Genomic DNA, 13213 nt, shown 5'->3' with positions numbered 1-13213 from the left:
CACCAGCTATCACGGAATTCGACGATTTGCTCACTAATCCGCCCGAGTTTGAGCATGCAGTAATACCTAGGCCCCCCCCTACTGCCGCACCTACGCCCGCACCTACTACTGCATCTACTGCTGCACCTAAGAAGCGTGGCCGGCCGCCTGGTGCAAAGGATAAGGCACCTAGGAAGAAGGCAGCACCACGGAAAGGGGCTGCGCAGTGTTATGATAGCGCTCATCCTGAGCCTCAGCCAGCTCCTCAGCCTCAGCTAGCTCCTCAGCCTCAGGCAGCGCCAGCGCTGCTTCCTTATGAGGAGCTCCAACGTCAGATGGCATTGTACGAGCAGTATATGGAGGGGTTGATGGATCAGGATAGCCAGGAAGGCGCGGCGGCGATGTAGGGGGGCCAGGTTTGATGCAGAGAGGCCGTAATAAGGTGAGGATTTGACTGTTTTGGCATGCTCATAGGCACGTAGGCACGTAGGTAGCAATACAACGGCCTATATACACTGTAGGAAACGGGAAGTATGCATAGTAAAACGGGTATGCTGCACAGCCTTGCCATAAGTAGCCTCACGTACGGCCTCACGTACGGCCTTACGTGTAGCTGGCCTATATATATAGCCTCACGGAAACGGTAAGAATGCACAATGAAATAGTGAGGCTGTACAGCCTTCCCATTTCATATAGATGCGCGTGAGAATTAAGCGCCGGAGCTTCCTCCGAGCCCTCCGGACCAATCAGAAGATCAGACGTAAGAAGGGTGTATACGGAGTAGAAAAGGGGTGTACACCGAGTAAATATAGGGTGTACATTTAGCAGCGCCCTTCCTTAAATGGTCGCTGCGCCTCAGAATAGTGTGGCGAAGCAGACCTCCGGCTTGTCAACCTGTCAGTTCTCGCAATCACCTAGCCTACACGATTACCCCATTCTCGCCACCGACAATCCGCCGCAGGTAGACTGGGTAGACTGGGTTAGTGAAGCACGATATATCAGCACCGCCATCGTTCTCGCAGGTCTTATGTCAGTGTTGCCCATTAGACAAACTGTTTTCCTGCCTGCTAAGGCTCACTGAACCCTTTAGAGTCTCATGCGGCACCTATCTCGACCGCCGATTCGAAATACAACACTACTCTGAAACGCCTGTTGACTTCATTGAAAAGGTCTTCGGCAAAGTCACCGCCAAAATCATGACGCCAGTAGCTCAAAGTGGAGGTTCAGACGGTCCCCGACAGGGACTCGGCCTACCCTATAATTCCGACCGCGACTTTACCGAGCGAGTCTGTTTCAGCACTCAAGACATCACCATCTGCGGCTGGCCATCCAAAGGTGGCGTGATAATCATCGACAACGCCACTGCACCAGACTTTGACTATCTCGGTCTCGATCGCCTGCATCCTATCATAGAACGCCATCAAGACCCAGACGACGAAGACGCTTTCTGTGAAAAGATGCTTCTCCTTGGCGCGAAGTGGTGGAGCTCGAGCGCGCGATTCTCGCTGCTGAAAGGCGCGGAGCTGGACGATGAGGATTGCATCCTCAGGCTTGATACGCCCCTTGAAGAAGGTGGGGAGCCGGAACCGGAGCTTAAAGAGAGATTGTGGGTGAGAGTGGCTTGGCCGAGCAACGGTGGACTTGTGGTGTCGGTTTTCGATACGACCCTTTACGGCTACGACCCGCATAGTGATAATTTCGTCCCAGACGATGAGAACAGACTGCGGCTGTGTAGGGACATGAACGAAAAAGCGATTGTTCTCATGGAGAGTTTTGAGGGTAAAGCTTTCGCAAGCGTGGAAGAGTGTCAGGGGGACGCTTTCATCAACCTTCATAACTGGAGGGAGGCTGGTAAAGTGGGTACAGTCCAGGAATGAATGGAAGAGCAGTGAAGACGAAATATTATAGCGTGCCATTACTTTAAGAAACCCAGAAAACGGAGAATCCTGCATAGAGGACCCAAATCGAGCAAATGAAACTAACGTATCTAAATGAGTGTTTCGTTCTGACCGCAGCGCCATCCTTCTGACCAACTGAGGAGTGTGAAAGCTCCGTTGTGTCAGACGTCCTAAGAAGCAAGCGCAATACCCTTAATAGTATATCCCAAGACCCCGCATCCAATGTGAGCCTGTCCCCATTGAGACATCATATTACGATCGTTGCCCTTTTGCCCACACGAAGACAAAGCCATTGCCTCAAAAGCCTGCCAGCAGTCTATATAACAAGCGTCGTTTTGGGGGTTGTAATTCTCTTTCGGTTGCCAGTCAAATTTGAATTGCCAGTTTGTATATTGTGCTGGTCCTCCGTCCCTCTTGGGGAAGAAGCTCAGCCCGCGCGCCATCCGGGGTTTAGCGGCTTGCGACGTGAGCAAGTTCCCAAAAACATCAAAGGGCCACTGATACAATGTGTTGTGGTTCGCAAATGCTGCGTTGCAGAACTGTTGGTATATCCTGTTTGTGTTGGAGCTGAAGATGGTACTTGGAATGCTGCTAGCATCATTGCCGCAATCGAGTTCAGGAACGGGTTGAGGGTCGGGTTGGACCTCGGTAATGTGACCAATGTCTCTGTCTGGGCAGCCTGGCAGGGGAAAGCTATCCTCAGCGGTGCCGTTCAACACGTTCTCGATTGCTTGGGCTTCCCCGTCTCCGTCGTCTGGAGTTTCGTTGCCAAACAGCATCGGGTTACCGTTTCTATCTCGTGGTCTTGACGTCGGTTTTTTTGTGCCTACATTCGGGATATTTGGGTAACTGCATTGTATCAATTTGGAGTCGGATCTCTCAACGAGAAACTCGATTGTGAAAAGGTTGGCAACTTACCGACCTAGCTCTTTGACTGCCCACATTGCCATAGCGTAGAACGCGAAATTGTCAGCTATATTGCCCATTAGCAAGTAGATTTGAAACGAGGATGCTCGGAATCACCACATACCGTTTCGCTGAGAGAACCAGCCCGAAGTCTGCCAATTCCTCAGCACCTTACAATTATAGGGTTTGTAGGCACCTCCTTTATAAGGCTTTTGATCTTTAACCCGGTATGTTATTTGCAGATCATCGATCGGAGGGGCTAAATCGGGTACGTTCATGAAGTAGTCCAGGTGTACGATTTCATGGAAGAAGCATCACGCTCGATTGTCCCACTTTGTCAAGTTATTTTGCCGTATCTCTGGGCCGCTCTTTACCCACTTCGTAGCTTCCGTTAAGGATCTGAGGCCGTTAAAGAAGAGGTTGCAGAATGTGATACGGCTGTAAGGTTGACCGGGACCGGAGTTATCGGAGTATGCTTCCATGTCGCTGAGCGTTCCCTCCACAGGCTTCCCACCACCAGGTGGTGGAGGGCATGGTTTTTTCTTTTTCTTATCCCCACACGTGTCGCCAGGGTCTCCCTTCCCGTCGCCTCCACTGCAGCGAACTTCAATCCAGAGGGAGCGTCCAGGAGGATGGAATGGAGACCAAGGTGGCCGTCCGCCCCACCAAGATCGCCAAATCTCTGCCGCGGCTTTGTAGACCTCTGTCCCAAGTGTATTAGTCTTTATGCTTGATAGCTATAGAGTTTAGTGTACTGTACGTTCGATCTGTTTCTTTGTTTCTGGAGGAACAGGTGTTCTCCCACCAACGGCACCCCAGAATTCTTTCGCTGGTTGATCGTTCCAAGCAATCCCATCAGTTAAGGCTGGTAGATGGGATAGGTAGTAGAAGTCGTTGTAGGCCTCGTTTATGATATTCTTTTCCGCTTTGCCACAGCCTTTATATCCAAACAATCTAGTCCCTCGTAGATTCGCGGCATCAATCTTTTTGCCCTTGTCATCTGTGAGTGGAGGGAAGGGAGGAAACTCATCGTTCTCCCAATCAGGACCAACATCGTACCCAGTGACGTTGAACTGACTGGCGTCGGCGGATACTAGTGACTTGACAGAGCAAAGGCCGAAGAGTGAAATAGCAAACAGATTGTGCCGAATGGAGGCCTTCATAATGGGGCAGATATCCGAACTGAATGAGAGACGAAGGGACGGCAAACGGAAGAAGTGTTAACAGTGTTTGCTTTATTCTCACAGGAAGGTCCTACGTAGCAGCATATTTATATTCCATTCGAGACGCCTTCCGTTCAAGAGACTACGTCGCCCTGATCCCATAGAATAGAATCAGAGCCAGATGAGAATCCTCATGGGAAACACAACGCCACCTAACAAAAATTTCGAAGACTGTGAGAGGTCAGATGAGTATTGGAAAGGATGAAGATGCAGGCGTAGACTATCGTCTTGCGAAAACTTGGAAGGCTATGAGAGGCCATATATTTAGTTCATGCGTCTGCATCCCTAAGCGAAGTCCAACGCTACCGTTCGAAAACTTGGAGGGCTGTGAGAGGTCATTGAAGCGTTGAAGAGGATGCGTCCTTCGTTTCATGAGCAAGGCGCCGCGATCCTGAGGGCGGCACAGCCGCACAGGAAGAGAACAGCATCCATTTCGCTTGGCATTCAACGCCGCATGGTGGTGGCATACGTATGACTCGGTGTTCAGACTGTGTACGTGTATCTAAAACATTATTAATTTCTTGAGCACGGGGCGGTAGAGTTCGGTAGTAGCGATATCTGAAAAGGTTGCTCATTACTCTGTTTTGACCAATACCTCGTCGTCATTTTCAGTCTCGGCTTTCAAGAAACAAGGCCTTCTAGCGGGGGTTTGACATGATCACGTCTTCCTCTCTTCTGTGAACGCGGCATATTGCGTCTCTTCCTTTGCCAGCTCAACGACCGGCCGCAGCGCACCCTGCTCCTTTGACATGGTAGGCTGGCGAAGCATACCCGGCCAGAGAGGCCGAAAGGCGGCTTTCATCGATCGTTGACATCTTTCATGGCATCTGAAATGTCAAAATTGATGGTGGCGAGAATGGATAGATGGGTTTCGTGATGGAGGGCAGGGACTTCAATTGTGAGGAAGTTCTGCAAGCGCCCTGGCTGTCACGAGCACGTGCCGCCATGTGGCTGTGTGAGACCCTTTCGGAGACTTTGGTATGTCTCCGGTACCTGCCCAAAACAAACTTCACTGTCCTTCCGCTTCATAGGCACTCAATGTCGCAACTGCGCAAGCAGTGCCACATGAGTGTCGAAAGAGTCATACGTTCTCGCGATAGGGAAGATGTTTCCGCAAAATCTTCAAATGTCTCCGTCCCCAATATCTACGCATATAAAACCCATCCCCAACGTCTTAATCCACATCTCTTACCTACTTCAAGCCCACGCACTCTACACCCCGCCTCATTCCCCTATTCACGCAAATCTCATTCATCCCCCTTACAAAGACTCCACTTCCTCCCTTACAAAAATGTCTCGCGCTTCAACGTACACCCGCATGACGGGCGGCTGCACGACTCACATCGCCACCGCCATGCTCTCAACCGTCAATCCCACTATCACCCCAGCCTCCTACATTCTGGACAACGCATGCGGCCCCGGCACCGTAACGACCGAGATCAAGTCGCGCCACCCAGCCGCTCGCATCATGGCCACGGACCTCTCCCCGGCCATGATCGCCGAAGTCCAAGAAAGTGTCCAGAGGAACGGGTGGAGCGACGTTGAGACCGCGGTCTTAGACGTACGCGCGCTTACGACTTTGGCTGATGACACTTTCACGCATATCTTTGCGAACCTCGCCCTCCCGGTCCCTGGCGATGCGGAAAGCGGCGTCAAAATCGCGCGGGAAATGTTCCGTGTGCTGGAGATTGGGGGCGTGGCAATGGCGTCGACGTGGGCGGGTGGGTATCCCTTCCCGCTATCATTACTATAATGACTAATGACTAATGACAAGAACAGATCGCGTCTGGCTCACAGCTTTCACGCGCACCTCGCTCCGCATCCGACCAGACCAAGTGCCCCAGAACGCCATGGCCATGGCGCCGGAGTATCTTGCTGGATCGTGGCTCCTGCAGCAGTTTGAAAAGGGCGGGTTTGGGAATAACGTTGAATTGAGACCGGTGGTGACCTATTCCAGTGCGAGTAGTTTGGAGGAGTTGGTTGGGAATATGATGTTAGCGCAGGGTATGTTCTTTGCTGGGTTTGGGGAAGAGGAATTGGAGAGAGCGACGTTGCTGCTTGAGGAGGAGTTGAGTGCGCTGAGGACCTTTGAGAAGTTTGATGGGGGTGTGAGGATTGGGATGAAGGCGTGGGTTGCTACTGGGTGGAAGAAAGGGGATGAGGGGAGGTGATTTGTTGATGGCGAAGGATGCGATTTGTTTGAAATGCGTGTACTGAAGCTCTTTCAGGGCGCTATGGCAGACGGGATTTGAATGGCTGTTGGGGACGGACCGTGTATCTAGAGTGGTTTGAACGCGAGGTTCTTAGCGTCTATAAGGAGGCGGCGGCTGTTGGGTGAAATTAATAAGTGTAATACAGCTCTTTCTACTTTGACCCGTCCGTGAGGAGCGAGCAGAGCAACCCAGTACTGCAGCATCTGAGGGCGCAGAGCGAGCTGGAGCACGCTGAAGAACGCGAAGGCAGTAAGCCGAGCGGGAGGAGGCCTCGAAGGAGATTGTAGCAGCCCGGTGCCATAGCGCCCGAAGGGATAAGGTGCACACGGTCTTTGCGCGGTATGTTGCCGAGGGCCGAGAAACCCGTCTTCTCGACGAGATGTTTGTCAATTCAGGATGGCGGCAGCCACGTCGATACCAGCGGTAATCCCTTGTCCAGTGCCTATATTCTTGGTGGCAACCGCCACCACTCCATGGCTAGTGCCGGAGTCAACACTGTGTATGTCGGTGTGGCCGCCACAGCGGAGGGCCTCGATCACTTGTCGCATAAGCCCGATGAAGTGGTCCCAACGTCTCGAACTTCCCCTCAAACGCGTTGTATGTGGCGCGAGCCTGTCTCGCGAACCATGGTGCCGGGGCAGTGGAGGGACAATTGTTTGGTAGTGTAGGGTGGGATAGGACGAGGTGGAAGGAGTGAGGCGACAGCTGCAGGTTTGGCATGTTGGTGTGCTGAGGGTGACGGTCGGAAGCGTGAGAAGGTCGAGCAGCGACGATGATCAGAGCCTGTGACACTAGTTAGTATACGGAACGCGAGCCAGAGTGAGGCCTAATAGTGAGAAGCAATCAGTGCGCACTCACCAGAGAGGTAGAATTGGTTGCAATGGGTGGTCGCTGAGGGTCTTAATCAATGAGTGATACTGCCATATGCTAGCCTAAGGTAGGTAAAGCGTACGCCAAGAGTTCGCACGATCCTCCCGCTCTCACGATCCTCCCGCTGACGACTGCAGGTGCCTTGAGCACGGGAGAAAGCCAGAGTGGGTCCCAAACATCCCGTAGACGACGTTGGAACCTATCAGCCACTCGTGGCTCTACCCTTGCATGGATGATAAAGTGGCGCAGATCAGCCTTGGGCTGCTTTTCATCGGAGGGTAAGTTTACTCGACCTGCTCAGGGCTGAACTCAGGCATGCTCATTTTGCTCAGCCACGAACTCAGGTTCGCTTAGTCATAGCTCAGTTTAAAACCCTGTATGCTCAGGTTCAAAAGTGGAAATGGACTTTGGTGGGGTCATTCCTGGGGATAGTTTAAACCGCGAGTTGACCGTTTGCTTAGAACCTTACTTTTTTCTCTGGTACAGATTCAAATACGTGCATGAAGGCACTTGGAAAAGCGAAATTGTACGATGATCTGCTGCAGTGTACATTGTAGTGTGGGCAGCGCTGCGTGAAGACCAAAACACATGGATCTGCTAGATGCATGCCCGGATACTTCAAGTAGCCGTAGACACCGCTGCCGGTGATGAGTGTACTTCGGCGGTCTTGCTGGAAGTCTGAATGGGGCTTTCGTCATCTTCGAGCCCCAGCTTTTTCAAATCGACGGCCAGAGGATCCGACTCCTTCGTTGCTTCTGTGGGACCGTCCATGCCAAGCGGAGGTAGCGCCCAGTCTGGCAGAGGAGTCTCGTAGTCCCATTTGCCGTCTGTGCAGGCATATCTCTTAGCGTGTAGATAGATGCCCATTTCATGCACCCCAGGATCGGTGTAGAGGGGCGTTTGACAGGACTCGCACACCTCTCCCGACATCTTCTCAGCTCGGCGCTTCTCGTAATTGTCGACCATTTCATCATGGTATGCTACCGCTTCTGCTATCTCGTCTTTGCCCATGCGCCCGAGCCGGGTGATAATATCGTCGTCGTTGTCCGAAACATCTTCGCCACGGCCAAGAGATGGACCAAAGACGCGCTGATTGCAATAAATGGGGTCGTTTGCAATTGGGTGTCCTAGGAATTGCAAATGGACTCGAAGCTGGTGCGTTCGGCCAGTGAGCGGCATGCACCGCACAATTGAGTACCCCCGGAGGTTCTTCCATGCCATGCCTTTGGTTTTCTGATTTTCCGCAATGTCGCCAGCAACACCGTTATCCTCACCCTTCGGTGGGTAATACGCCAGCCGCTTGAAAACTGTCCGCGCTTCCTTCCCGTTAGCCCTGACACGATTGAGGCCCAGCTTGGGGCTAATCTGCAGGATGGGTTGATCGCAAACGACCTCGCCCTCAGGGAATTCGCCCACAACGCGTGTTACGTATTCTTTCCTTACGGTCCGACTCCGGATCTGCTCACTCATACGCTCCGCCGCCTCCTTAGTTTTGCCAATGAACATGATGCCACTTGTCAACCTGTCTAGTCTATGACATGGCAATGGATTGAAGGTGTAGTGTCGCTCAGCGCGCAAAATCTCGGTGATAGAGTTGAAGTTGTACCGGCCGGCAGGGTGGACGGGCACGCCCGCGGGTTTATTGATGACAAGGAGGTCATCGTCTTCGTGAACTACGCCAATAGGTGTGGCAGAGACTGGAGTTTCATGGCGGTGGATGGTATGTGTGATCACATCGCCGTTTCGGATGAGGGAGCTTGTGGAAGGGATTGGCTTGCCATTGATTGTGATATAGCCGGACTCAATGGCGCTTTTCTATACCTATTAGCTTCATGCTCGAAGATACTCGGATATAAATAGTGTCTCGGAAGTCATACATAGTACTCCAACGGGCGGTCCCGAAATTCGCTGGCAAAGATGTCCAGGATTTCTCTGTCGCGCCACCTCGCTTTGCAGTACGTATTGTAGGTGAAGTGGTATGGACGGACCTTCCTCAGGCCATTCTCGAGGTAGTAGGGCCGTGGCCAGGGATCGCCAGCATCTGGCACGACAACGGCGGGGGGATCTTCGAAGGTATCCGGGGGTGGGACGTGGAATTCGCTTTTGGGGGAGGCCACCAGAGCCATGGACGGAGCACGAAGACGGCCCTTACCCACCAGATAGGCTAGAATGCGAGGTGAAGGAGCCAACGTGGTGTCGCCTGGATAGGTCGAATATTGTATTGGTGAGGTTGGATGTCTATATTCTTTTAATGCCTGTGACGCGTGTCTGGAGCTCCGCATTTCGGGCGCAAGTCGCCAACTTCAAGCCATGGCTCATCTCCACCGAGGCACGACGACCATCCCTCTTTGAGATCTCCATCCAACGTGCTGCTCGTTGTGCCACTGGCTTTACTATTTCTCAATGGCGCAGGCAGACCTCAAGAATCGCATAAGGAGCGACTACAAGTTCCAGTTAGAGTACCGGACACGATGGTGAGTACTCCGCAGCATCTTCACAAGCCCTTCCTAAGCTCCAGAGCTCATATATAGGCAACATATACTGACGATCATGGGTAGGAGCGATAATGATATGTATGATCACATGAACAATAGCATATACTACTTTCTGTAAGTCTAACCCTCACCACCACGCCAGTAGTCCACCTCTGACGAGAACAGCTTCGACTCAATCGTGAATACCTACCTGATAGAACGCTGCGCCCTAAACCCGCCGACTTCGGACCGCATCGGCCTAGTGGTACATTCCCATTGCGACTACTTCTCTCCCGTCGGATTTCCTGCCGTAGTGGATTTGGCGTTGCGAGTGAACAAGCTGGGCAAGAGCAGCGTGACCTACGAAATTGGAGTCTTTGAAAGAGGAGAAGATTCTGTCAAGGTAGTCGGAGAGTTTGTGCATGTCTTTGTGGATAGAAATAATCGGAAACCGAGGGCGGATGGGATGGGGCCGGGCCTCAGGGAAGGCCTGGAAAGAATACTGTCTACGTCGAAATCGAAGCTATGAAAGTCCCATACGAGATGAACCCCTTGGATCGATGGAACACGTGAGAGATAACGTCCCGGAGGCTGATTTCTGGTGTCGGATTGAAAGATCTGGTTCGACGAGGCGTATCCGGCTGACCTCATTGATATACCTGTTCTTAGAGAGCCACGACGAGGGAACTGAGTTGCAGGGTCGATTGTCCGTCCGAAACTCTCTGTCGCTACCTGAGTGGCCAAGCGAGTTTACCAAGTGATCAAAGGGATGAAGTTCCACCTCACCCTGCTTCCCGGAGACTATCTTGAAGCTTCTCGGGGCAGTGGCCGGAAGATTTTATAGGCTAACTTCGACGCATATTCTTTGACACCGTACTATCGAATGACCAAGGGATTCAGCTGGGTGCCGGGCTATTCTTGCAGTCTCGCTGGTTTGACGCAGTTGAAAAGGAAAAGGCCTATTTTTGAGCTCTTGGCGGAACTTCTCAATGGCTGCGTCTCCGGCTGCTCACCGCGGCGCACCTGTCCTGTCCCTGCAGCGAAGATGTCGCAGAACAACTGCCATCACCAATTACCGGGCACGGCCTGCATCGTCTTGCAGCTATTCCGCCAGCCAGAGCAGGCTGCCAAGAAGCTAGTGCAACTGACAGCATCGACCCCCATCTGCCACCGTCTGAGGTGGCCCGAAGAGCTGCTAGACCTGTCGAAATTGTTGTTTTCCTAATCATCCTAACGTACCCCGGGGCCTCAAGCGGTGCCAAGCAGATGTACACAAGCTTAAAGTCAGTGTGTTGCTAGAATATAGAATTGTAGGATGAAATCACATATTCTTAGACTGCCACTTATTGGTCAAGGAAGCCTGCCTGTGGGAAGCCGTCCCAGCTGCCAGATCCGCCTACTCCCCGCATATACCGCGCGTATTTTAGATCCCGCGGCGTATTCCAGAGGAGATCGCCATTCCGTTTCGGAACCCACCAGCTACCTATCCAACCACATGAAGCATATATGGAATGACATCCCGCTCCGATATAAGGAACGTCTTCTTGGCTGCAGAACTTCCGACTGTCTCTTGGCAATCTCAGTCTCCACGATGACATCAGACCGAACCAAATACGCCACGGGCTTTCGTTGGGAACTGGGGAATCACAAGGTGACAGCTCTCGCATCTTATCTACCGTATAGTCGCAATGATGGCTTTCCCACACGAAGGAAAGCGTCCAATTTTCTACGGCTAGTCTACCTCTGTTTTGGCTTTCTTACGCAGCGTCCGGCACCAGTTGCTTCTTCGTCCTGTGCCGTGCTCGGCCATACGCTTGGGTACAAGAACATACCACTGCCTGGCTGCCACTGTTGGCTGCTAAGAGACGACCACTGTCAGGAGTAGCCCTGCTGCCAGGCAGCTGGACAATAAAGAGATTTCTCCAGCACCTTTAGATGCCGCCGTCTCAAACTCTACATCCCTTCTAAATTTTAAATTTCCGCAGGGACAACCTAAGCCGTGACTAGTGTGCAGAGACTTCCGACAAGAAGCTGTGCATACGCCAAGCGCAGAGAAGCTTTTCCATGCATTGTGTTTCTCGGTCTCCGCGCTTTGTACTAATGTACCTCCACCTTCGCTTCCATGCATGGCTTTATTGAATTCTACCAAGAGCCTCAAACTACCCCAGGCCACGACAAGGAGACTTTTAGCCACGCGAGCCAACGTTGTCTGGACTGACCAGGATCAAATTCTACGGATAGGTCTAGGCATTCTTCATGTCTCAGAGTCAAGTTCCACAGCCATGGTATAAATGCAGCTACGACCACTCTCAAGAACTCGTCAAACAGAGGTGTCTTCAAACTCTTTCTCACCTCATCTCGGCACAAGACCAAGCTTTCCAGCCTATCCTTAGCTGCTTACATTTTATCTTCATCAACACCATGCATCTCTCCACCGCCCTCCTCTTGGCATCTACTGCCTCTGCTTTATTCTTCCCTTCCATCCCGCGCTCTCTCAGCCTGCTTCAGGTTGATTCTATCTTAACTGCTATGTTCCTGGATACGTCCACGGGCAAATGCAGCGATGATGCTCGTGCTGCGATTCGGGAAACTTTCCATAATTGCGGAACTTGGAATAAAGCTCAGGGTAGCACAGGTAAGTACTACTAATACCGTATTCTAATTTGTCTAAATCTAACATCCCGTGATAGGCGGCTATGATGGGTCATTGATCCTGGCGCCCGAAACTGGCCGAGGCGAGAACAACGGACTTCAGGATATCTCCACGAAGCTGCTCGCTTGCACAGAAGCGAAGCGTTGGTGTGGCGGCATTGATTGCCTTTGCGGGCGGTAAGCATCTCTTGGCATACTGTGTCTACTCTTTACTAACCAAAACAGCTCATGCCATCGTTACATGCCCTGGTGGACCCCGAATGAAGACTTATGTAGGCCGGAAAGGCTTCAGTAACCCGGCGTCTAACGCTCTTCTCCCCAATGTCCATGCTCTCGGCGACTCTCTCTATGCTCTTTTCTAAGACAAGGGAGTTGATGCCGTCGACCTCGCTGCCATACCGGTGCGCATTCCACCTCGCAGCAACTTCACGTCGACTAGTCCAAGGCCGGCCAGGCGCAGGACAGTACTCCCGGGCGATGGGACGTGAAGTGCTAGTCGGAGACCCTCCGCCCTCCGTCAACGTATTCGTCTTGCCGTCGGACACGGCACTGGCCAACCAGACATCCGTCAGCAAGGAGTTCAAGATCTTTGTCAACAACGCAGGTAAGTGGAGCGGCAAGTTCGCCGATGCCATGACTAGGATGACTGCTCGGCGTGCTAGGCGGTAGCAGCAACCTCGCGGACTGCACCAATTATCTGCCGTCGTCCACCAACGCGAAGAGGGAAATGAGGTCTGTACCTGCCGACGATCGAGCCTAGTAGACGGCTATGCATGTCGATAGTGTCAGGAAGCTTACTCCTGGGTTATGCTGGTGGAGGTTTGCCCAATTGGATCGCTAAGAGGAGGCGTAGACGGAATTAGCCTGGATCTAACCAAATTCGCGTACATAAATACGTTTGGCGAATGGAAAAGCTATGACTTATCTTCTTTTGGATGCAGGCCGCATGTTGTCGATACTCTAGATTACTCATGCGGACTAGTCAGATCGTGGCGGGC

General features: G+C 52.2%; 6 protein-coding genes across 6 annotated transcripts; 4 read left to right on the top strand and 2 right to left on the bottom strand.

The window, feature by feature from the left end:
• Window positions 1–820: 820 nt before the first annotated feature.
• On the top strand, window positions 821–1889 carry BDZ99DRAFT_573922 (uncharacterized protein; the record flags this gene model as incomplete). Its single annotated transcript, XM_033728330.1, has 2 exons — window positions 821–1008; window positions 1070–1889. 2 exons carry the CDS (start codon window positions 821–823, stop codon window positions 1854–1856), a joined length of 975 nt encoding a protein of 324 aa, XP_033573367.1. The 3' UTR covers window positions 1857–1889.
• A 1-nt stretch (window position 1890) lies between these two features.
• Window positions 1891–3946, bottom strand: BDZ99DRAFT_573921 (uncharacterized protein; the record flags this gene model as incomplete). Its single annotated transcript, XM_033728329.1, has 5 exons — window positions 1891–2726; window positions 2796–2850; window positions 2908–2935; window positions 3158–3486; window positions 3544–3946. 5 exons carry the CDS (start codon window positions 3944–3946, stop codon window positions 2048–2050), a joined length of 1494 nt encoding a protein of 497 aa, XP_033573366.1. The 3' UTR covers window positions 1891–2047.
• A 1351-nt stretch (window positions 3947–5297) lies between these two features.
• Window positions 5298–6177, top strand: BDZ99DRAFT_479657 (S-adenosyl-L-methionine-dependent methyltransferase; the record flags this gene model as incomplete). The annotated part of the gene is made up of 2 exons (XM_033722269.1): window positions 5298–5727; window positions 5786–6177. 2 exons carry the CDS (start codon window positions 5298–5300, stop codon window positions 6175–6177), a joined length of 822 nt encoding a protein of 273 aa, XP_033573365.1.
• Window positions 6178–7245: 1068 nt separating this feature from the next.
• BDZ99DRAFT_449124 (pseudouridine synthase) lies at window positions 7246–9215 on the bottom strand (the record flags this gene model as incomplete). Its single annotated transcript, XM_033718098.1, has 2 exons — window positions 7246–8904; window positions 8967–9215. 2 exons carry the CDS (start codon window positions 9213–9215, stop codon window positions 7708–7710), a joined length of 1446 nt encoding a protein of 481 aa, XP_033573364.1. The 3' UTR covers window positions 7246–7707.
• A 121-nt stretch (window positions 9216–9336) lies between these two features.
• Window positions 9337–10440, top strand: BDZ99DRAFT_94523 (Thioesterase/thiol ester dehydrase-isomerase). Its single transcript, XM_033729056.1, has 3 exons — window positions 9337–9563; window positions 9648–9698; window positions 9750–10440. The coding sequence occupies exons 1-3, from the start codon at window positions 9493–9495 to the stop codon at window positions 10090–10092; spliced, it is 465 nt and encodes a 154-aa protein (XP_033573363.1). The 5' UTR covers window positions 9337–9492; the 3' UTR covers window positions 10093–10440.
• A 1544-nt stretch (window positions 10441–11984) lies between these two features.
• BDZ99DRAFT_523849 (uncharacterized protein) lies at window positions 11985–13056 on the top strand (the record flags this gene model as incomplete). Its single annotated transcript, XM_033725845.1, has 6 exons — window positions 11985–12198; window positions 12254–12358; window positions 12441–12538; window positions 12588–12819; window positions 12878–12947; window positions 12999–13056. The coding sequence occupies 6 exons, from the start codon at window positions 11985–11987 to the stop codon at window positions 13054–13056; spliced, it is 777 nt and encodes a 258-aa protein (XP_033573362.1).
• Between the last annotated feature and the right edge of the window lie 157 nt (window positions 13057–13213).

This window comes from Mytilinidion resinicola (assembly GCF_010093595.1).
Source record: "Mytilinidion resinicola strain CBS 304.34 unplaced genomic scaffold BDZ99scaffold_16, whole genome shotgun sequence".
NCBI lineage: Eukaryota > Fungi > Ascomycota > Dothideomycetes > Mytilinidiales > Mytilinidiaceae > Mytilinidion > Mytilinidion resinicola.
Note: the sequence above shows the minus strand (reverse complement) of the source record. Positions and strands in the feature narration are given on the sequence as shown.

Excerpts from the sequence above, each read along its gene's own strand:
- BDZ99DRAFT_94523 (XM_033729056.1), top strand. The coding sequence starts at position 9,493 with ATGGCGCAGGCAGACCTCAAGAATCGCATAAGGAGCGACTACAAGTTC. Across the intron at positions 9,564-9,647 it reads TTAGAGTACCGGACACGATG|GAGCGATAATGATATGTATG; the intron begins GTGAGTACTCCG and ends GATCATGGGTAG. Across the intron at positions 9,699-9,749 it reads AATAGCATATACTACTTTCT|CTTCGACTCAATCGTGAATA; the intron begins GTAAGTCTAACC and ends TGACGAGAACAG.